This window comes from Cicer arietinum, chromosome 3 (assembly GCF_000331145.2).
Source record: "Cicer arietinum cultivar CDC Frontier isolate Library 1 chromosome 3, Cicar.CDCFrontier_v2.0, whole genome shotgun sequence".
NCBI classification, from domain to species: domain Eukaryota; kingdom Viridiplantae; phylum Streptophyta; class Magnoliopsida; order Fabales; family Fabaceae; genus Cicer; species Cicer arietinum.
The window spans coordinates 69,093,811-69,117,731 of NC_021162.2; the positions used below are offsets into that span (position 1 = coordinate 69,093,811).

General features: G+C 28.4%; 5 protein-coding genes and 2 pseudogenes across 6 annotated transcripts; 2 read left to right on the forward strand and 5 right to left on the reverse strand.

The window, feature by feature from the left end:
* Positions 1-2,068: 2,068 nt before the first annotated feature.
* Positions 2,069-4,220, reverse strand: LOC101514987 (RING-H2 finger protein ATL16-like). The gene has a single exon (XM_073365592.1). The coding sequence runs from the start codon at positions 3,112-3,114 to the stop codon at positions 2,161-2,163; it is 954 nt and encodes a 317-aa protein (XP_073221693.1). The 5' UTR covers positions 3,115-4,220; the 3' UTR covers positions 2,069-2,160.
* Positions 4,221-7,349: 3,129 nt separating this feature from the next.
* Positions 7,350-7,919, forward strand: LOC101512924 (ethylene-responsive transcription factor ERF098-like). The gene has a single exon (XM_004493713.4). It carries the CDS (start codon positions 7,351-7,353, stop codon positions 7,801-7,803), a length of 453 nt encoding a protein of 150 aa, XP_004493770.1. The 5' UTR covers position 7,350; the 3' UTR covers positions 7,804-7,919.
* A 462-nt stretch (positions 7,920-8,381) lies between these two features.
* Positions 8,382-9,482, reverse strand: LOC101512616 (F-box protein At2g26160-like; annotated as a pseudogene).
* Positions 9,483-10,895: 1,413 nt separating this feature from the next.
* LOC101512286 (F-box protein At2g26160-like) lies at positions 10,896-12,627 on the reverse strand. Of its 2 annotated transcripts, XM_027333053.2 has the most exons (3): positions 12,292-12,618; positions 11,397-11,860; positions 10,896-11,248 (listed from the first exon to the last, which is right to left on the reverse strand). In XM_027333053.2, the coding sequence occupies exons 1-2, from the start codon at positions 12,383-12,385 to the stop codon at positions 11,400-11,402; spliced, it is 555 nt and encodes a 184-aa protein (XP_027188854.1). In that variant the 5' UTR covers positions 12,386-12,618; the 3' UTR covers positions 10,896-11,248; positions 11,397-11,399. The 2 variants fall into 2 exon arrangements, with proteins under 2 accessions (XP_027188854.1, XP_004493768.1); XM_004493711.4 differs by having other exon boundaries at positions 11,397-12,627.
* A 2,697-nt stretch (positions 12,628-15,324) lies between these two features.
* Positions 15,325-16,553, reverse strand: LOC101515314 (F-box protein At2g26160-like; annotated as a pseudogene).
* A 2,561-nt stretch (positions 16,554-19,114) lies between these two features.
* Positions 19,115-20,229, forward strand: LOC101515639 (ethylene-response factor C3-like). The gene has a single exon (XM_004493812.4). It carries the CDS (start codon positions 19,332-19,334, stop codon positions 20,019-20,021), a length of 690 nt encoding a protein of 229 aa, XP_004493869.3. The 5' UTR covers positions 19,115-19,331; the 3' UTR covers positions 20,022-20,229.
* Positions 20,230-22,396: 2,167 nt separating this feature from the next.
* Positions 22,397-23,651, reverse strand: LOC101488393 (ethylene-responsive transcription factor ERF095-like). The gene has a single exon (XM_027332277.2). It carries the CDS (start codon positions 23,547-23,549, stop codon positions 23,136-23,138), a length of 414 nt encoding a protein of 137 aa, XP_027188078.1. The 5' UTR covers positions 23,550-23,651; the 3' UTR covers positions 22,397-23,135.
* Positions 23,652-23,921: the final 270 nt, after the last annotated feature.

A 23,921-nucleotide genomic window follows, 5' to 3' on the forward strand; every position in this document is an offset into this window, starting at 1 on the left:
TATATATATATATATATATATATATATATATATTTAAAAGGATAGATAAAATTACATTAATATAGTGTTCAATAATATTTTACACGATAAATATTTTACAAATTTAATCATTCGATTGAAATATTATATTATATTAATTATAATTTATATAATTTTTTTACTTAAATTTAAGATTATTTTATATATTATTGAGATAAACTAACTACTTTCATTCAAAGATATTAATTTTGATGTACTAAATTTAGATTTTGTAATGAAGTGATATATAGAACTATGTGATGAATTTTTCAACCAATAATACACACTATTCTTAAAAATAAATTATCCTTTACTCCATATTTTATATAAATTATTTTTTTTACTTTTTTTCAAATAAATTATTTTTTCTACTGTTTTTTTTTAAAAAATTGAATTTTATATGTTAGAAAGCATCATAAACGTGGAAAAAAAATTGATATACAAATGTGTTTTTATAGAGATTAAATTTATACCTTAAATTTTATGTACCTAAAAATATTTTTAAAGTTTTTTGTTTCAATAAACAAATATATTTTAGTAGAGTTTAGAATTTACTCTAAACCTTAAAATTTTTATGTTTTTCATTACACACAAATGTATTTTGAAAATCTCAAAAAAATTCGGATTCAAAGTTTAAATTTTTCAAAAACATGTATTTTATAAATTTTTCAGAACTCAAATTAAATTTATTAAAAAAAATTATTATTTTTAGAAAAGAAAACAAAAATAGATAATTTATGTAAAATACAGGGCAGAGATGTAAGCGTGGGCCACATCGTAAAATTTTCTATTCTTATTCGGGTAATGCCACCAGTTTGATAATATCAAGAATTAGCAGGGAACGTAGATGAACACAAAACTTTTTCCGACGTTGACAGCTTGCTTGCGACAAAACGGTGAGTAATTCAATATTTACCGGTATATAATAATTGACCTATTTATATAAAAATTATTTTAAAATAATTCACGTCAATTTTTTATGTACTGTTTCCCTATTATATTTTTTTTGGGTCTTATTATTATACCTTTTAAATAGTACTATTTACATTTCACATGTAGTATTTTTATTATATTAATAAAGTATTAAATAATTAATAAAGTTAATTTGATAAAAATAGTATTATCTTTTTTTTATAGCTTTTTTAATATATGTTGTTGATAAATGGTATTTAAGATTGAAATTTTTGGAGTTCACCTAAACAAGCAAACTAATTTCTAATTAGAGTTGAAAAAAATAGAATTGTCCAAGAGAAAATGCAAGAAAGAAAAAAAAACTTATAAACTTTTATTTTATATTAGTAATCTTTTTAAGTCGGATTCAGTCTCTAGATATAAGAGTTTAAATATAAATCGAATTAACAATTATATGTGTGTTCATTTAATATTTTTACTTTTTTCATACAATTCTATAATTTTTTTTTTCTTTCTGTTTTTCAAAAATATTTCATCATATTCAATTCATCTGTTGGGAGATCAATTGATCAAGAAAACACCATCATATATAAAAAGATTATAAATACTTTAATTAATTATTTTATAATATAGAGGAATTAGATTTTTTTAGGACTTACTACTAATTTAATATTGAACAATGTAAACGTCCATTTAATTAAATTAGATTAAGAAACAATATCAAATGTCAACTAGACAATCCACAACACAATAGAGCTCTCTTTATTTGGTTTCTATTCCGCAGATACATAGTTTTCTATAATAAAGGTTTTTTTTTTTATTTTTTTTTTATTTTTGATTTTTCTTATATTGATTCGGTGGATCGTTGGTATTGGATAGAATTGTCAGAATTACAATAAATTATCATGATTTTTTCAAAAAATATACGTTATAACTTTTACAAAATCGCTGTTGTTCACTATAATTCTAATATCTCAACGTAAAATTACGGTTGCTTTAAGAGAATAGATAGAATGTTTACACAATGTTTAGCATCCTTGGGAGTTTATGTGTATAGAATAAGGGAAAGTCATAGAGTTTGGTTAAGATCTGGATGAATATCATTGTAATCTTCATTTTTCTGCCGTATACTAGTTGGTTTCTATTATCTTAGTTTTTACTTTTAGTTGCTCCTTAACTAAAATGAATGTTGAGAATACAAAACAGAGAAGAAAATGGGAAATTAATAAATCAATATTTTACCCTGTTATGTGGAGCAAGTAATGCAGGTTTTGATCCCATTCCCCTGCCATAACAAAGTGGAAAGAAAGATCTTCTACCCCTACTACTATCACAATCCTCATTTTGACTCCTATGATTATGTTGAATAATGTCTTGAACATCCAAGTAAACTTGTCTATCATTTGCAGAATCTAATGAGAATGATCTTCTAATTGTCTCAACACAAAACTGATCATCTTTCCTTCTAACATCAATACACTCATCATCCATTATACAAGAAACACGCTTCCACTTTTTCTGTTTCAAATTCACATTCTTCTTCTCTTCCATCTTTGTAGAGTCATTTCTACTCTCTTGCTGAATCTGAGGCACTGTTGTTCCACCATGTTCTCCTTCTCCCCACAATTCAATGACAACAAAATCTTCATCACTACCCATGTTAGAAAATAACTGAGACTCCTGTGGAGAAGAACTTGGTGCTATGATATGTTCCATTGGAACTTGTGTGTTACCTGAAATGCTTGTTCTACAAAGAGGACAATTGGAATTTGTTTGAAGCCAAATGTTAATACAATCCAAATGAAAGTAGTGGCTGCAATTTGGAAGCACTTTTAGCATATCTTGTTCTTGAAAAGAACTCAAACAAACCACACACCCCTTTACACTTTGATGATCATATTCATCACCATCACCTTTTGTGAATTGAAAAGTTGGGATTTTTTGGATGATGGATTCGTCGACACCGCCGCGGTTTCGAATCGTTGGAGAGAATGCTATGAAAGGGTCTTCATCTTGTGATGGTGGAAGGATTGAAATCCATCTCAAAGGGTGAAATTTTAAGCAGCATTTGGTGACAAGAATGAAGTAGGTGATAAGTATAAAAACAATAAGAATGGCAAAAATGGGTAATGCATAGTTTGAAGAAAGTTGTGGTGGGTGATGATGGGTTTGGTTTTGTGCCATTTAATTTTCAAAGGTGTGAATGAGACTGAGAAGGTGTTTAATTCACTTTTATGAGTTTGATTGTTTGATAGCAATGTGAAGGAAAGATCTTGTGTTGGATAGAGAAAGATAGTGAAGAAAGTGGAAAACCAATAAAATGAATGAATTTGTTTGGATTATGAGTTCTAAGTTGTAAGGAACAGGCACATGTGTTTGTCACAAAAGGAACTACACATAGAATAGCACGAGGGGTCAGTGTTTGACTTTACAACCAAAGGGCTATCCTTTTGTTTTAAGAAAAACAATCTTTGTAGTGTGCTATCATTTTTTGCATAAATATTTTTTCATTCACACCTACTTTTTTTTCATACATGCTTATGCAAAAATGTGATTAATTTAAATCATATTAAAATTTATGATTAATTATATAATTGAATTAGATACATTTTTTTTATCGTAATTTAAAATGTTTATCTGAAATCTTAAGCAGATGTAACACAATGTATAAATTGGTGTACTATTGTCTTGGCATTTACTGGCTATGGTTTGAATTAATGCTGTCTTGGCCCTTGTCTCCACAATCCTTACTAGTGAGCTCATAACTTATAAGTGTATTGAATGGTCCTACTAGCTGAAACTATGGTGTCCCCTAGTGGTAGGGTCAACCAAGATGATCCCGACAAACATGGGTTGGTCCAATCCAAAGATATTGGATAGGTTTGGTTTGTATTTTTCTACATCCAATACATGTTTGGTATCAGATTGAAAAAAAAAATGAAATATCTGAAAACTTGAATGTTGTGAGAAATTCTAATTTTTGTCATGATCTTATTCAAAATGATATATAAAACTAGTTTTTTTTTTTATACATAAAAAAGAAATGGAAATAAAAACTACAATTTAAACAAACAACTCTTACCATATCCGCAAGGAGAACATGATGCAGCTGGGAAGGGCAAAGAATTCCAAGTCTTGAACAATTTATCGAATCCGATTCAAGAATAATAGCCAAATAAGTAGTAATTCTCACATTCGAGAATAGAAACTCTATCATAAACTTAGATCAAGTATATAACAGGGAAAATACAAAATATAATGATGTTAATTAAAAGATAGAAAATATGATTATTAAAAAAAAATATTAAGCTGACTTTTTTGTCTAGAAAAAACTTGTATTGTACACTATGAAAGCATTTTTTGACCAATTGTACTACGAAACTTGAAATGACACAATTCGTGGAACTCAAAAAGTAAAAAAAAATATAATTCCAAGATTTGATATGATACTAGCTTTTGGATCATGATAATATAATATTATGTTTAAGAAGTTGTTTACTTGGTTACGGTACCAGTTTGTCTCTTTTTTTCAACCTTTCCTTTTGTTTCCAACATTAGTTGGAATTTGTTCTTGTTCACTGAATTTCCATCCAAAAAAGACACTAAAAAGCAATGAAGAAATTAGTCCCCCTTTAACAACAACACACCCTACGATTGATCACAGTTAAGAACAGAAAAGTGATTCTACTCTTGAAAACCAGAAAATTCTAAAAGGATATATTTAACTACTCTTGATTACAATATTGTTTGAGACAGTTACATGGAGTTTTATTGATTTTTTTATACAATTGAATTTTTATATTTAACTATACTATATGAGCACAATTTGATCACGGCCTTAAAGGATATATGTATTAACAATGAAAAGAGGAAGAAGAGAAACAACCACTCTTGAGTTTCATAACATAGAATGAACCAAAACTTTTGTTAATAGGGTTACAATAAGTGTATATATAAAAGAACAAAAATGTCTAAAATACCCTTACTACTAATATATAATGACATTATCTAACATCTCCCCTCAAACTCACGATGCATTAACATGGAGCATCGAGAGTTTGTCAACTAAAAAACGAAAACGTTTAATCAAATGCATCTTTGTGAACAAATCAACAATATGTAAAGAAGAAGAGACAAACGGTAGAGTAATGGTTCCATGCTGAAGATGATGACGAGTTTTGATCTTGTATACCAAACGAGACCCAATAACACGTTTTCCAGGAGGAAGAGGTACTAATTCCCAAGTATTGGTTTTGGGCAATGCAGATAGTTCTTCTGTCATAGTCTGCTGCCAAAGAGGATCAATAACAGCCTCTTTATTGGAAGATGACTCAGACAAAGTTGATGAGAGGGGTAACGAGGAGGATCAACAATCGCAGGAGGTGGTTGGACAGCTGGGGGGACAAGAGGGATGTCACCAAAGAAGAAGCAACAATCAAAGAGAAGAACCAACAAAGAGAGAAACAACGAAAGAAGAAGCAGAAGTCAAAAAGAGGATCATTAGCTATACCAAACAATCACAATAAAGAGAGAAACCAAACCAACAAGAAATCATATCAAATAGTCACAATCAAGAGAAGAACCAAGCCAACAAAAAATCAAACCAAAAAAGGAGCGATAAAAAAAGGAGCAACAACCATATCAAAATCAACAGATAGAAACAACCAAAGAAGTAGCACAACGAAACCAAATCAAAACAAACCAAACCAAATAGAACCAAACAAAACTAAATCATATCAAACCAAACTAAACTACACCAAACCAAACTACACCAAATCAAACTAAACAAAGAGAGAAGCAGCCAAATAGATGAACCACATGAGAGAAAAGCAAACAAATAGAACAATCAATATGGAGAGAAGCAACAAAGCAAATCACTAGAGAAAGGAGCAATCAAACAGAAGAAGCAACAGAGAGAACGACAACACAGAAGAAAGCAACCAAAGAGATAGGAGAGACGAACAATTAAATTACCAACAAAATCAGCAAAGAACCACAACAATTGAAATCATGTGAACCAAACCAAAATCAACTCCTTAATATTGATCATAACAAACAAACAGTTTTTTTTTTAAAGTTGTTCTGCAATATCAAATATTTGGGAAGCGGTCTCATATGAGTATACAGAACCAGAATTAGAGTTAATGGTAGAAGAAGCAGAAGCAACAACATTGGATGATGGCCCCCTAAAATTCTTCTTATGTGCTCTCCCCAATTTCGAACAATGTGTTTTCCAATGTGCTTGAAGAGAATCATCCTTAGCACCAACCATAACAAATAATGACAGAAAATACGAAAAACACAATCATTGAAACAAAATAAATTAGGGATAATCTGGTACTGTACGAGCCCGATTTCTACCTCTACAGATGCCGTTTTGCCGATCCGACCGTTGAAGACGAAAACCTGAATGTTGCGAACCTGCTATCCAAAAATCAGCCCGATTCAACGGTTAACGAATGCGCAATCGGTGTTTTTGTGAGACTGATTTAACAAAATCGGGAACAAGGTTACTCTTCTTTTTTCTCTTTTGATGGTTGTCTTTCCTATCAAAATAATTTCTCTGTTATTTATAGTAAATCCCAAAATCAACCAAAGCTCTTTGATACCATGTTAACAATGAAAAGAGGAAGAAGAGAAACAACCACTCTTGAGTTTCATAACATAGAATGAACCAAAACTTTTGTTGATAGGGTTACAATGAATGTATATATAAAAGAACAGAAATGTCTAAAATACTCTTACTACTAATAGATAATAACATTATCTAACAATATGATTATGACAACGAAAAATTATCCATGCCATAAATCAAGTTTGACCCAAGATTTTATCAACCGTGCTTACCCTAGGTGTTGAAGTTCAATGTTTCACCTCACTACTTCAAGATATTATTAACCACGTGATGAATTTAATGTGACATTATAAAATACAATAGTATATTATAATGTATCAGTCCCCCACCCTTCAGGTAATACATCATCTTACTATTAGTAGTACTTCACTAAACCGATCATTAGTTTAGACAGACAAGTGGCACTGGTTGGACAAATGGTTATTTTTCTATATCAAAGTTTCTCTTAGATAGTACAAATAATGATTAAATTAGCATATACATAACCTCTTCATGCATGATCCTTCTGACCTCATAATCTATCTTGTTAAAACTATATACCAACTAGGCGACTTTCTTTATGAATAAGATAATAATAATCCAAACAGAAATTAATCCTTGTGTGGTGGCTTTCCAAATGTGATAGGTTTATACCATTGAGAGCTATGTGATACACATACATTGAACACTATAACCAATCTCAATCATGGAGGTATCTTTCAGCACGTTTCATAGCCAATGCATTGAACCTTGAAATTTTTCCACATAAGTACAATTTTTTGCAGCTCAATATAAAAGGTTAAGTCATGCTAATAAGTAATAACATTCTTGCACACACTATGGAAGAGGAAAAGGTGAAACAAGGTGAATTACCAAAGCAAATAAAGTACAGAGGAGTAAGGAGAAGGCCATGGGGGAAATGTGCCGCAGAGATTCGAGATTCAGCTCGACACGGAGCTCGAGTTTGGCTTGGTACATTCAACACTGCTGAGGAAGCTGCTAGAGCTTATGATCGTGCTGCTTTTGATATGAGAGGTTCTTCAGCTATTCTCAACTTTCCACATGAACATTTTCCATGCAATATGGCTTATAATCCTTCTAAGTCAAGTTCCTCTACTTCAATATCATCATCATCTTCAATAGTCAATAAATCTGAGCTTGGTAAACAACAAGTTTTGGAATTTGAGTATTTGGATGAGAAATTGTTAGAGGAACTCTTGGATTTTGAGAATACCATCGACCCGAATTGGTTCAAGTAGGAGTTACTTGACTTAATTATGAGTGATATTGTTCTACTTTTGATCCCAATTCTGTATTTTGTACTTAATACTATCAATATAGTACTTTATAATAAAGTTGTTTTGTTGTTGCACAATATTTATGAATTACATGTTTTTTGCTTTAATTTGAACTACAATGTTTGAATAATAATGTTGATTCACACATGTGAGGTGGAAAATAAGAGTGTAAGTGGAAACGTGTGATGACTGATGAAAACTAGAACCTTTTTTTTCCATAAAGAGCAAGACATGTTTGACATTGTTAATATTGTCAACTGTTACCTAAGCATGTCAACCAGATATAAGACACATAAGACATCGTTATTAATCCTAGTCACTGTACCCGAATGATTAACCTAGTGGTTAGGGCTGGGAAGCCAAATGAGTATTAAGAAGGAGGTCTAAGGTTCTGCTACTAAAATTTCCTTCTTCACTCGAACAAATTAACCACTAACATTCACCTAAAAAAAATTACTTCCAAGTAACCGAATAAATAAATACATGTCATGTCACCTAATAAAGAAAAAAAAAAACTTAACCAAATAAACAAAGCATACTAATCATTAAAAAGTGTGCTTCCAAAGAAGTCACACCACAAGACACTAAAATCATATTTCATCATCGTGTGCATAATTATACTTACAAATTAACTGGTCACAGAATGGAACAAAGTTGGACAAGGCCAAAAAATGTTATTAACACGCTTACACTTTGAATTCTCCAATCTGAAACAATAAGCCGTGCCTTTAGAATAGAAGTAGATGCAATTTCCTTGACATCCATGATAATCTTTAGCCAACAATGAAAAGTTTGAGTCTTTACCCAAAACAAACAAAACATCACCCAAATCATTTACCCCATTCTTGATCAAGCTTATAAACTTTAGCATAAAAAACCTTGTAGTAATCCTCCCTGGTATAGCTTTCACAATTAATATACAAATCAACCACATAGAAACTTCCATCATACTCAACTAATTGTTTCTTCTTTTTATCTGAACTCACCGTTAAATACACTTCTTCACCAGAATTCACAAATCTATATTTCATTTTATCATAACCATACAATTTTGGTGAAAACTGAACCAACTTCAAAGACAATAAATTGATCCAGAAAATCGTCCCCTTTTCATCAACAACATAAAGCTGTCCCATGTAAAGCATTATATCATCATAACACATGTTTTATCCACCATCATCATCCACATTGATTAATATAGTTGTTTCCTTATCACCAATATTGGGAACATGCAACTTCTTATCACTGTGCAATGAAAAAACCTTATGATAAACCTCAACAGGAAACAGGATTACTTTACAAACATCACTAACCGGATCATCAAATTGAAAACTTCATTATCTGATGAGAGTCGGTTGTTAGTGAAAAGATCAAATAGATAAAGTTTGGAGGAATTTGAATCCTGATGAAGAGTGGTGATTTGATGATGGTTGAATGCGGTAAAATTGAGTAAAAAATATGGATGATGTGTGAGAGGAAGGAGAATTAGGAAAAGGGGGAATAGAGCGATAGAAAGTAGAGATACTACGAAATCGAATAAGATCAATAGAAGTGTTGAGGATTTTGGATATAACTAACCATAGTTCTTTGGGAAGATTTGACCATTCCGCCATATTATCATCCATCCCATCACACTCCATACGTTTTCTTAAATCTCCGCAATTCGTCAATGACCTTCTTTCCTTTCAGTGGCACCTTCAATCCTATCACACTACAGTTCTTTGGGAGAGAAGAGAGAAGGTTGGGGAGATATTGTGCTTTTCTTCTGATTGGTTTGCAAAGAAAGAGAGAAAGAAAAGAGGGAGAAGTTTGGTGTCTTCAGTCAGTATTTAAGTCTTTTCCAACATATTATATTCTTTCTTCTCTGTTTTTATCTATCCAACCAAATGAGAAAAGATAAAAATAGAGAGTATGTGAAACATTGTTTCGTATTGAAACCAAACAAATATAGAGAATCCGAACCATTCTTTCTCATTTATTTCTCACTTTTTGTTTTTAATTTCTATAAAATTTTGTTAAACTTTTAATCTTTGCATTACTTTTTATGAAACAGTATTTGCATTTATCAATTTCATCACTAGTTGCACTACTCCCAAAATAATAGTATACAACTTTTATAAATCCTATGATTAAGGGGAAGACCAGATTTATTATAATCACTTGTGTATTTTAAATTAAGAATCATATGAAATAAAAAATAGCAAATGCTAAAAATTAGAGACAAAATATTTTAGAGATTAAAAATCGGGAAAAAATTATAATGATTAAAAAGAAAATTTTAAAATTTTACAATAACTCACATTTCATAGAAGTTATATTAAATGAATGGTAGATTAGACATACAATCATTAACATATGAGATAAATTATTGACTTTTACTTATATTTTATTTTAAGAAATACAAACTAATTTTGTTTAGATTTTATTTTGGAAGGAGTTGATAAAAAATAAGTTAATGTAGTAGAAGCTCCATGTCCATGACTAGCCGGCTCAATTTTACTAGTGAGTAATTATAAAATAAAACATAACAAAATCATAATTGTTCTCCCTGCAAAAACATGTTGAAGTATTTTCTACAAGTTACAAAACAAAACAACTCAACTTGGTAATATACACCAATGATCTCAAACATAAATGCCTCTAAAACATTCTAGAAAATACCAATGCAGTGAAAAATCATCCAAGACAGTTAAAATCTCTTTTTTCTTTGCAATTTGTTTTTGCATAGTTTAAAAAAAACACAATGTAGTGAAAACCCAATACAAACCAATTCTATATGGTAGTAATCCATGGAATCACCAACCCATTTGACTTACTGTAATATAGCAAGTGCCAATTCTACAGACTATAGCACCATATCATTCATTGCTCCATATACTAACTGCATTAAATTTAAACTATCACTCAGTACACTAATTTTTGTTAGACTTCATTCATTGTGAACAAAACAATAAAATTGTGTATCACAAAACCTGCTACAACTCATGTTTCATGCCAAAGAGAGATAGCATCAGTGGGAATAAAAATTAAAGAGGCTACTCCAAGAACTAGAATAGAACAAAAAAAGCTATTAACTTGTTATCATAGTGTGGTATCTCATCAACTCTTTGCAGAGTGTTAAATCAGCAAAGAGGAATAATAATGTAGAACTTGTTTGTCCCATACAGAGAAAGACATGTTTGACATTGCTAAGAGTAAGACAGCCAACTGTTACCTAAGCATTTCAACCAAGCTATAAGACAAAAGGCAACATCATTCAAAATTATTATTCCTCGGTAACTGAATAAATACATGTCATGTCACTTCTTAATTGTTGTCCTCCTGTTGCAGTTGAAATTCTAGTTGTAATGCTGTTGTAAACACTTTAACTTTTATATTGCACATGCAATAGCATTACCAATAACAACTGCAGACACAATTTAAAACCAGATTATCACCTAATAATAATAATAAGAAGAAGAAGAAAAAAAAATTCCAAAGAAATCATTAAAAAGTGAGCTTTCAAAGAAGTCACCACAATCACATCTGATATTTATGTGCATAATTATACTTACAAATTAACTTGTCATATGATGGAACAAAGTTGGACAAGGCCAAAAAATGCTATCGACCAGTTTAGCTTTTAAACTCTCCAAGCTGAAACAACAAACCCTGTTTCTCCAATAGAAGTAGATGCAATTTCCTTGACATCCATAATAATCTTTAGCCAGCAATGAAAAGTTTGAGTCTTTACCCAAAACAAACAAAGCATCACCCAAATCCTTTACTACTAACCATTTACCCCTTTCTTCATCCATCTTATAAACATCCACACAAAATTTATTGATGGTGGAAACCTCTGTGCTATACCTTTCATTATCAATATACAAATAGACCACATAGAGACTTCCATCATACTCTACTAAATTCTTCAATTTCTCCGGCATATGCTCCGTTTCATAACCACAAAACAATCTTGGATAAAACTGAACAATCTTCAATGACAGAGGATTGATCCAGAAAATTGTCCCCCCGCTATCTACAACATAAAGTTGTTCCATGAAAAGGATTATATCATGAAAATTCATGATGTTTCCATCATCACCCGTTAATATGGTGTTAGTATTTTCTCCAATATTAGAAACTTCCAACGACCCATGAGTACGTAATGCAAAGATCTTGCAACGACCCTCAACAGAAAACAATATAACTTTTTCAAAATAACAAACAGTTTGAAAACTAAAGTAAAGTCGACTCAAAGCATGTAGTTGAAACAACTCGAAAACTCGAAAGTTGATGAAATTAAAAAGTTTATTATTCTGTGTTGGGATTCTGGTGTTAGTGAAGAGATCAGAGAGATAAAATATGGAGGAATTTGGTAATTGAAAAAGTTTAATGATCCATCCTTTATTAGAAGAAGATGGTTGAATGCGGTAAATTTTGCATGGGAAAAGAAAAGATTGACCGTACCTTTTAGTGGAATAAAGAAGACGTGTAATGGAAGAGGAAGGTGGAGGAAGTAGAGAACGCCATGAACTACAAACACTGCGGACCCTAACAACATCAATTGCAGTGTTAAGTTTATTGAATATCATTAACAGTAATTCTTCACCAAGATTTGAAATATTCATCATCAATATTCCGCCGTCGATATGTGAGAACCTCGTTAAATTCAACTATGCCGTTCTTTTTAAAACAAATTATCAATATCAGAAATTCTTCAAGATTAAGGCATAATAAATAAAAAATATCTTTAAATAGAGTTATGGTTTTATTGTGAGAGAAAAACTAGTATTTTTAATATTTTTGTAACAGAAAATCTATTTCATAGGATTTGATCGGTCGAGTGGGTAGAAAAATTTGAAATGTATCGGAAAAAAAGCTATACCCGTATATACTACATAAATAAGACCTTTCTTTCTGAATATTAGATTTTAATTTTTTTTTAATTAAAGATAAATTTCTATTCTCTAACAATGTGATTTTTTTTTTTAATATAATTTTTTTACACACACTTTCAATCAAATTATATATAGTGCCAACTTTTAGATTGGTTATTAAAATATTCTTATAAAAATCTTTTAAAAAAAAAAGTGATTAATTTGTTTTTCTTTTTCGATAAAAGAAGTGATTTGTGTTGATTGTAAAAATAATTTACGTTCTTAGTATATATAAATTAAATACTTTTGACATCAATTTATTAATTAGAGAATTTCCTTGGTTATTAATATAATACCACAAAGAATCCAAGTTAATTAGAAAATATTAAAACATATACGAAATTATTCATGTGGTTATTTATCTTATTTCAAAATAACAATTTAGCTATTTATATTTTTTTTTATCGTTAAAAACATTTCAAAGTTATTATTTATTTATTTATTAATTTTTCTCGTTTAAGTTATGTTGACGATTTTGAAAATTAGCCAAAGATTCAATTGATAGTTCTCAACTATTTAACTATGATTTCCATTTTTCTCAAATGCATACGTCAAGAAAAGAACTTTATTCCTAGGGTGTGAGTTTTTAACTCATCCAAATAATAATAAGTTCGAAGTGTTGTTTATGTGATCTACTAAACTAATAATGAAAATATAAGTAAAATATAAAGAAAAAAAATAAAGTCTAAATTGAGAGAAAATCATAAAATTGATGGATTGTTATAATAAATTGAAATGTACAAAAGATATTTATACGCAAAGCTAAACGTATATTAACGCTTACAAAATTTAGCAGCGACTCACTTTATTTGACTATTTTCGCTATAAATTTGATAAGTCCTTTAATTATTGGCCTCGAATGGTAGAGAGGCCAAAAGAATTTATAATTTAAAATATCCCAAAAAATAAAACACTCCACACTAAACATCTCCTAAAATTTTGTGAGTTTAGTGAGTCTATAGGTCTACTTTTTTAGAAAAATAATCGAATTTTTATTTTTGAAAAATAAATATTTTTGATTTTTTCATCGATAATTTCTTTTTATTAAAAATTTTCATTTTATTTTTAATAAAAAATGATTTATAATTTTTTTTTAAAAAAAAATTATTCGATAATAGAATACAATTTTTTCGAGATTTTTATTTTTACTTTTCTCACAAAATTTTAAGTCGTTAAGTTTTATGTGCATTTGATTAATTCTGACATTCTCACCACTTTACAACTTCATTTGAATTTGAGAAAAATTCACCTAGCTAATATTTGATTGCTCATAGTCTGTCTTGCCTTCATTCGACTGCTTCAAAATCGACTAATCTAATTTGGTTGTTGGCTATTCTTAGTTAACATCTTAAATTATTTTATGTGTAAAAATGTTCTTTACCTTTTTAAACATTTACAAAATTATCCTCCAAAAATATTGATGTGAAATTAAAAATATTAAATGACAAGTTCACATTGAAGTGTTATTAATAAATTTATTTTTTAACTAACTAGTGTATTTCATCGGCATTGTCCAAATTAAACATATGTATGTTTCTTTTTATCAAGAGATATATGCATAAGATTATTATTTGTTTCATAAATAATTAATATTTAGATTAGAAACCTTTATAAATATACAACTTTCGTTTAATTCCTCTAACTATTTTCATCGAAGAATAATATCTCAAATATTTTATGTTAGCAAGATTAGTATCTCTGTTCAATTGACTAAACAAAATATAATTTTAAAATAATCTGGATTCATTAAATATATGAATTATTTGATTAAATAAATAAAACTATATTTTTAAAAGAAATTCAAAGAAATAAAAAAAGATACATTTTTGGTGTAAAATAATTTTATACTAATAACTTATAATAAGTCATTACAAGAAAAAATAATTAAATAATTATTAGTGTAAAGTTGTTTTACAATCTTATTGTACTATTTTTAAACTAAAATTAGAAATCCAAATTTTACAAAATTCCCATTCTTCGTCCTTCACGGAATCATTTCAACAGAGACCACATCCCCTCCGCCGTAGATTTTGAGAATTCATCTAATATCCAACCATATGCTAAAAGTGAGCCCACCAAAGAAGATCCACCCGCAAATCTTGGATTGTTAGAACAGGTTTGCCAATTTTTAATCAATATCTTTGACGAGGTTTTATCTCTCGTTGAGGGTATCAATAGTAGGTTCCAAAAAGGAATTCTAATTTTGAACAAAGAAAAAAAATAATACGAGAAATCGATATAAGTAAGTTGCTACATAATAGAAGAAATTTGTTTACATAATAGAAGAAATTTGTTAAAATAACATAAGGTTCTTTATTTTGGTACATTTACTCAATCGTATTAATTTTTGATATATTTTGTTATTAGATATATTTTGTTTGATTTTATTAATATAATTTTATTTATTAAAATATTTTTATTTATTATATTAATCATTATTATTTTGTAAAATTAAAAAAATTTAAAACGTAATAGACAAGAATAAAATAAACATTGAATATTCACAAAAACAAAATTATATTGAATAATGAAAGAATAAATTACATCAAATAATAAGTGAGACTTGTATAATCAGTATTTAAGTATAACTAACTAACTATGCATAAATCCAAAAATTTAATATCAATCTATATATCAATGGTTGGAATCATCCCATCCAGCAAGTTGATTGAGAATTTCCGATGGAACAAAGTTAGGCAAGGCCAATAAATGTCATAGAGCAACCTTAAATGTTGAATCCTTCAAGGAGAAACGAGCAATCTTGTGTTTAATTTTGAAGTAGATGCAATTCCTTTGAAATCCATAGTAATCTTCAGCCGACAATGAAATGTTATAATCTTTAACCAACAAAACAAACACAATATCACCCAAGTCACTAACATATAACCAATTTTTTGATTCTTCGTCAAGCTTAAAAACTTTGATATCAAATATCACATTCTGTGGTCTATCAATATACATATCAACCATATAGAGAATTCCATGAGACACCACCAATTGCTTCTTTGTACCCAAATAGAATGAATAGGGCAAAACTTGAACCAACTCGAAGGATGAAGAATTGATCCAAAAAATATTTCCACCTCTATCCACAACATAAACTTTCCTCTTGTGAAGGATTATATCTTCAAAAACATTAATCCCATTCCCATTATTTAATATCACCAAATTGTTATTGCCAAAATTAAAAACACGCAATGTTCGATCTTTATAAAGGGCAAAAACCACGTGACCTTGACCCTCAATTGGAAACAACAATACTTTACAAACATCATTAATGGACTCAAACGGAATTAAATTGCCCCCATCATTAGAAAAATTGAGTGTGTATGATTCAAACAACTCTGTAATACGTAAGTTTGTGAAATCTAACACCCTAGACTTAGAGTGTAAGATGTGAGTGTTAGTTAAAATATCTATGTGACGAAATTTGCCTAATTTTGATTCTTCAATTTTTATGATCCACCCTTTATTAGAAGGATTTGATATTAATGGTTCCAACCGATAAATTTTAGTTGGGATGAGTAACCAAAATTTATGATATGGAATGTGAAGTGTGTGAGAGGGGGATGGAGGAGGGTTAATAATAGAACGCCATAAAGTACAAACACTACGGAATCGAATAAGATCAAAGGTTGATTTGAGAATTTTTGATATAATAACTAACCAAAGTTCTGGAGGAAGATTTAACCATTCCACCGTATTATCCATCACTTGTCACGATCACACCACACTTTTTTCTTCAAATTTCTTTGTCGTAACTGAGTTGCCTTTCTTTCTTATGCGCCTACGTCTTCTTCAATTGTCTTTTATTAAAGGATGAAAATAATTTTATACTTATATATAAAGATTTAGCTGCGAGGTATTTTTTTTAAAATTTAAATCTTATAAAAATAAATCGAATTAGATGCGATGTGAAATTATAGAATGTATTAAGGATTATTTTGACAAATAGACAGTCAAGAGATAAACACTAATTAGTTTAAATTGTAACTAAATTTAAATATAGATTTTTTTTTTATTACGATCAATTAGGATTTGGATTGAATATATAGATTTTGGAAGATATGATTTTCTTTAAATCAAATTTGGAAGATAAATATTTAATGTGTATTGGATTAGGATTTCTAAAAATTTAAAATATATGCATGATAATAAAATTCACACCCTCGTGTACTCTTTCGAACTCTTCTCAATTTTGATAGAAAAAATTCAATATAATAGGATGGAAGTAAAGTTTAATCTATTTTATTTTATTAGTGTCTAATGATTATTATTTTAATTATAATAATATAGTTTTAAAAATTAATTATTTTACATATATAGAAAGATCGATGTGTTAAATTTCAATTTTATTATAATTATGATTATGAGTTCAAATTTTAATTCTAACAAAAAAGCAAAAGGTGTGTAAGTATTTCCTAATTAATTAGAGTGTAGAGAAACAAATTTCGACCAAATTTCGTTTCATACTTAATTATAAAAGACTTTTTATTAATAAAAAAAGAATCTTTAGCATTCAATCAATGTACTTAAAGACTATAAATAATTGTTGTGATATTAAATTAAGATTATCAAAATTGTTTTAACCGTCAAATAAAATTTGATCATATTTAATTTACAATTTATAAAATATATTTTTCTTTTAACATTCAAAATTTGATATAACATTCAAATTTTCAAAATTGGATGGTATTCAATAAGATTTAACCACCCTTATCTCTTCTTTTGAAACAGTCTTTATTACTCATTCACATGGGTGGATCCAGATCCAAGATTCGAAATTAAATTAAAAAAAACACACAAATCACTCTATTTATCAAAATTAAAATAAAACAAAACACTCTCAAAATAAAACAAATTACTCTATGTAAATAAATAAAAAACAATCGCCAACTAATTGCATTCAATACAGATTTTTTAGAATAGCACCTATCTCTTCCAACCGATTGTGCTCCGAGGATTTTACGCCAATAAATCTTTTTTTTTTCAAAGTTTATGCCAACAAACCAAACAACATATTAATATTTAATATACTATATGTATAATATTAACACAGGCGCAAAATAAATTAGGAATAAATCAGCAGAGACTGGAGCCCATACTAGTTCATACATAACCCCTCAATCACATCATGAAAATCTTAACTACATTTGCATATCTATCAAACGAAATATATTTTTTTATTCGTAGATAAAACAATAAATCTACACCATTAACTCACGTACACACAATTATATGACATTTAAAAATTTAAAATTCAAAACAAAATTTCTAACTTAACAGTATCAAGCATTTACTTAAGGATGCACGTCCAAGAAAATATTGGTAGTCAAAATATTCTTCTTGTTATGTTTTTAATATTTTAGCTTTTATATTTATTGTTCACATGGGTTTGTTTTATTTTTATTGTTATTTTAGCTTTTCCTTTAGCATGAACGATCCCCAACCTACTTTATACCCACTGCATTTGTCCTGAACAATCATTGTGGTGATTTAAACTCAGTTTTTCTAAATATATTGAAGATTATGTTCTAATTTTTAAATTTAAGTTTATAATAATAAAAAATACTAACAACAAAAAAGTAATCATTTTTTATTTAAATTGTAAATAACATAAAATATTTTTAAATAACATAAAAAAAGAACAGTAAAACATCTCAAAAATTTGAATTTTTTTAATAAAAAATTGGGCTATTTTTGTCTTCTAAAATCTAATTGTATTTCTAGATTTGGGTCTTTTTGTTCCTAAGTGGGATAAACATTTTCTTATATTTTTTATGACTCTATAGTACTCTTAAAAAATAAAATAAAAAATTGTGTCGTTGATCTGGCACAAATTCAATGCAATTATATTTAAACTATTTTAAATTTTAACAAAACTACTATTTGGGGAGTTGTTGGTTAATCTGTAAGATTGTTTTTGGTTGGTGCGTTTTCAATTCAACATTTTGGTGACTTTTTACTATGCATTATTCATATTATACGTTAATTACGTGTTAATTATAATAATAAAATAAAAACTAAAATAAAATACGATTAATAAAATTATTAAAAAAATTGTCAAAAAAATCGTCCTTATGGGCCGGTGTTCTGAAAATTTGGGCCGCTACGGAACAATTAGTAGTCTTCGAAAATTCATGATTTGACTCACGTGCGCAAAATTATGTACTTTTTAAGTTTTTATACTCACAAACAGGAATAAGTCCAATCAATTATTTTGATTAATTAACAAAAGTAAAAGAAAAAGAAAGAGAGAGAGAAACAATACATGCATGTATTGGTGATAAGAGAAAATTAGAGAATATAAAATAGTGTGATTGTAATTAATAATTCGAAGCCACCCTCTTCTCCAAACCAAACTTTTTTCTCTAATTAATTCCATCCCAATTTTGAACAATGTTATTTAATTACCCAATTGGTTATGTATTCTTTCTCAAATCCCTTCTCTCTTAAGTGCACCTATATATATTTACAAGGGAAAGCATTCAAATCATATATATCTTCGATGCAATAAGCGAAAACACACACAAACATATATCAAGAGATTTTATTTTTTTATCTTATAGAATGGATTCTTATTCTTCTTCTTCTTCAAATTCATTTGATATTTCATGGCAAGAATTGTTTTTGCTCAACAACATTAATTACTTCAATTTTTCATCCTCTTGTGTTGGTGAAATGGATCATTTACAAGAACTCAAATCCAATAATACTACATACAATGACCACGTAGAAGAAAAATATTCACAACCACCATCAAAAACCCTAAATCCACAACCACCATCATGCAAACGAGAGAAGAGGCTCTATAGAGGAGTGAGGACAAGGCCATGGGGAAAATTTGCGGCGGAGATAAGGGACACAACACGAAACGGCGTTCGTGTGTGGATCGGAACATTTGACACGGCCGAAGCCGCCGCTTTAGCCTATGATCAAGCAGCTTTCTTAACAAGAGGATATAGAGCTATCCTTAATTTCTCCGAGCATGTTGTGAAGGAATCACTTCAAAACATGAATTTTAAGACATTATTATTGAACCGTGGTTGTTCACCATTGTTGGAACTTAAACGAATGCATGTCATGAGAAAAAGATCTAAGACTTGTAGTAAAAAGAGTAAAAGGGATTCAAAGAGTGGGGTTTTGATGAATAGTGCTCAAAATGTGTTGGTGTTGGAAGATTTGGGACCTGAATATTTAGAACAACTTTTGATCAACTCCATTTCTCTTGAGGGTGTTGATAATCAAGCCTTTATATAAAATTAATTAAAACCTCCTTTTGGAATATTTGAAGCAACCAATTAAGCCTTTATTCATTTGAACTACTCTTTAGTTTAGCTTCATTCTGTACTTTAAGGTGTTTCCTTAAACAATTCATTCATTTTAATTATTCGCCTAAAATTGTATAAAAATGAAAAATAATTCTTGTGCATTATGTTGAACATTAATAATATATAGAATTTTAACATTCACACAAATCTAAACATTTCAATTTACAATTGAGTTATTTTAAATCTTATTAATTATAATTTAGTTTAAAATTTGAACTGCACGGCTAATTTATATTATAATCAGTCACAAGTAAGCCGCACACATTGAAAAGCTTTTATGGAATAATCTTCATTTCTTTTCTTTCATAACTCACCAATTCTCTATTTTTCTTCAACACTTATCTCATCAAAATAGTTTCTAAACCTATCCTTTACATTTTGCCATTTATATAGTTTACAAAGCTATGCCATTAATTTTATTTTAAAATCTTTGTATTTCTAATATCTATTTAATGATGTCTAATATTAATTTGTCTTATATCCAAAGCATTTTTTTAACAATGTTTTATTCAAAGTACATGTTTGATAATCCAATTTGTAGACAACATATATTGGGATTGGGAGCTTGGTATTCTTGAAAAATGTGTCTAAAATAGATTAAATGGACATGTTATACCAAAAGATTGTTATATGTTTGTCTTATTTGTCATATTTTCTGCTAATTTTTTCTACATTATGTAACATCATAAAAATAATATATTGTATAGTTATTCAAAATTGTCAAAACTCAAATATAATTTTTGTTAAAAAAAAATACAAATAAAACAATAATTTATATGTGTGTCGCACGAGTGTGAGACCTAGTATATATAAAAATAGTAAATTTAAGTTTGGACTATGTTAATTTTGAGGCAACTCATATGGTGCATTTGAAAATTAACATATTTTATAATATCAAATTATATTATCAATAGTTGAATAATATATTATATATGAAAGAGTTTGATTATATTTTAAATTTAAAGTCACTAAATTTTTAACTTTTATCTTTTGAATCTATTTTAAAATAATTTTTTTATGATTTTAATTAAAATTAAAATTTTAATTGCAATTATAAAAATAATTTAATTATCAAAATCAAAATTAAATAAATAAATATATTAAAATTTTAATTTTATCAACTTTAATAAATATTATATTAATGCTGAAAATTATTAATTAAAATATTCATAATACTCATACACTTTTTCTTTATATTACAGTAGAATTGTCATTAATTTATTGTAGTTTGATATATGTATATATACGTCATGCTTAAATTCAATAACTTCAATACAAAAATTTAAACTGTTCCATGGTTTCATAGAATTTCCTTGGATTATAGAAGCCAATGGTTATATTAAATTAGATTAAAGAAAATAAAAATAAAAAACCGCGCGCCACTTGTCCTTAAGACTGCTCCATGCAATGCATCAGTCCAAAAGTGATTCATGTATCTGCTTTCTTCCGGTCAACAGAATGATTAGGATGTATATTTTTTCAAAAATAGTATCTGATCTTCCTAACATTTATCCCTAATATCTTTGATAAGAATTTTCGAAAAAGTAATTTTTAAATTTTTTAAAAGTTTGATATACAAATTTTAAAATAAAATTTTATATTTAATACTTTAAAATGCGATCTTGAAATATAGCGTGTGATTTTTTTTATAAACGAAATAAATAAATATCATCATAAATTTACATATAAATTTAAGATTTTGATTTTGAATTTGATATATAATAAAAATTTAACAATTTTAATATTTATTAGTTGAGTTACACTTAAAAAAACAAATGTATATTTCAATATTTATCTAATTAAAGTATAATATATTTGTGTGTTTTTTTGTTATCATATATATATATATAAAAATGTAATTATGTGATTGAGGCTGATTTGTTACTATTAATTGTGGCTGATTTGTTACTATATAGGGAGGGATTGGAATTAAAATGCATCAAAAAATGATTGGCGGGTGGGGGGGTCTACGATGAAGTACTCAAGCATGATCCAGGGAGATACATGCTAATTATGGAAAGAAACCGGATTCCTTGTTTGAATGGATGCGGCGAGGTTTTAGAGGCAGATCAGATTTTGCCAGCTACATATGCCTCATGTGTGTGTATATATATATATATATATATATATATATAAGCTAGGAAGATTCATGGATGTTTTTGCATCATATGTGACCTATAATGATCTTTTATAATTAAATCGGCGCTACTTATATTTACGGAGTTTAAATCTAGTAGAAGAAGTTAAATTTTTAAGTTGGGCACACCAATAATTTATAGAAAAAAAAATACTACTTTTATGAAAGTACAAAATGGCAGGTGCATGCTAGAGATTGGTAGAAGAAGAACCACGACGGGACATGGTCAAATTCAGTACTAGCTCATATATATTATTTTATAAGCTGACTAGTTAATATTGATCCATCCATTGAGTCAAAAAAGAAAGTTCATATTGATCCATCATAATCATAATACTAGTACTAATCTAGTGGTATATATAACAACGGTAATGTTTACCAAGAAAATAAGCCGTAATGGACGTAGGTAGAAGATGTTGACCACACTCCCGCATGAATGCTTTACACTTTTCTTAGATACTATTACGAGAGATTTTAAAGTTTTTGATATATTTACCTAATAAATTATCGATTATTTATTGAACGAAAAAATTATTTATTAATTTATTTACTAGTTTAAAAAATACCATTGATAAGAAGAAAAAAAAAAACCTTCCATTATTTACAAGTATTATATTAATTTTTATATTTTATCCATAAAATATTCAAATTTACTATTATGAATAATAAAATGCAAAAAAATTAAATTTTATGTTACCAATTCTTTTAGTAAATAATATTTAACTATTATAATTATATAAATAATAAGAAATAGTTTAAAAAAATATTTAAATAGATATATAATAATTGACTCTTGTACCATGAAAACTCAAAAAATCAAAATTATTAGTGATATTGGAAGCGAGAAACCACATATGTTTCATACTCATAAAGCTATACCCTCATGTAATAAGTAGCTAGCTATAGCTAATTCTTGCTATTCGTACTTCTAGAACTACCTGCAGCCTCATCTTGCACCTGTAGGAGTTCTTCCAAAAACTTGTTGTCCAAGCAAGCCAAATCATCAAAAGTATCATCATTATCATCTTGTTGTTGTTGATGTGAAATGGAAGAAGAAGAAGAAGGTAATGAATTTGAGGCAATTTTAGTAGTAGAATGGGCAAAATCATTTGGGAAATTGAGAATGGCTCTGTTACCACGAAAATGAAAAGCAGCAGCATCATATGCACGTCCAGCTTTTTCTGCTGTGTCAAATGTTCCAAGCCATATTCGTGACCCTTTTCGTGTTGGATCACGAATTTCTGCTGCAAATTTACCCCACGGTCTCCTACGAATTCCTCTGTAATGCACCTCTACATTATTCTTCCTCTCTCCCTCCATTTGTTCACTACTACTAGTACTTCAAATCTTAATTAATTCTCAAGGTCCAAACTTTACTAACTGAGATTAATTAATTATGATTGGTTGGGTTGGAAATTTAAATGTGTACGTATAATTATGGATATTTATGCATGGAAATAAACTAGCTTGACCACTTCCCGGGTCGTAAATGACAATTTGAATTCGATTTCATTAATTATATTAAAAAATTGAGTTAAAAACCAAATTGATATCTGAAATATGTCTTAACCAACACGTATATAATGCAAAAATATCACTTTATCCTTTAATTTCCAATATTGGATCTTTTATTATGAATTATAATTTTTTATGAATTATAAAAAATTGATTTTCATATTCAATAATTTATTG

What these genes read in the sequence shown, in the direction of transcription:
- LOC101514987 (XM_073365592.1), bottom strand. Translation starts at nt 3,114, where the DNA reads ATGGCACAAAACCAAACCCATCATCACCCACCACAACTTTCTTCAAAC.
- LOC101512924 (XM_004493713.4), top strand. Translation starts at nt 7,351, where the DNA reads ATGCTAATAAGTAATAACATTCTTGCACACACTATGGAAGAGGAAAAG.
- LOC101512286 (XM_004493711.4), bottom strand. Translation starts at nt 12,455, where the DNA reads ATGATGAATATTTCAAATCTTGGTGAAGAATTACTGTTAATGATATTC.
- LOC101515639 (XM_004493812.4), top strand. Translation starts at nt 19,332, where the DNA reads ATGGATTCTTATTCTTCTTCTTCTTCAAATTCATTTGATATTTCATGG.
- LOC101488393 (XM_027332277.2), bottom strand. Translation starts at nt 23,549, where the DNA reads ATGGAGGGAGAGAGGAAGAATAATGTAGAGGTGCATTACAGAGGAATT.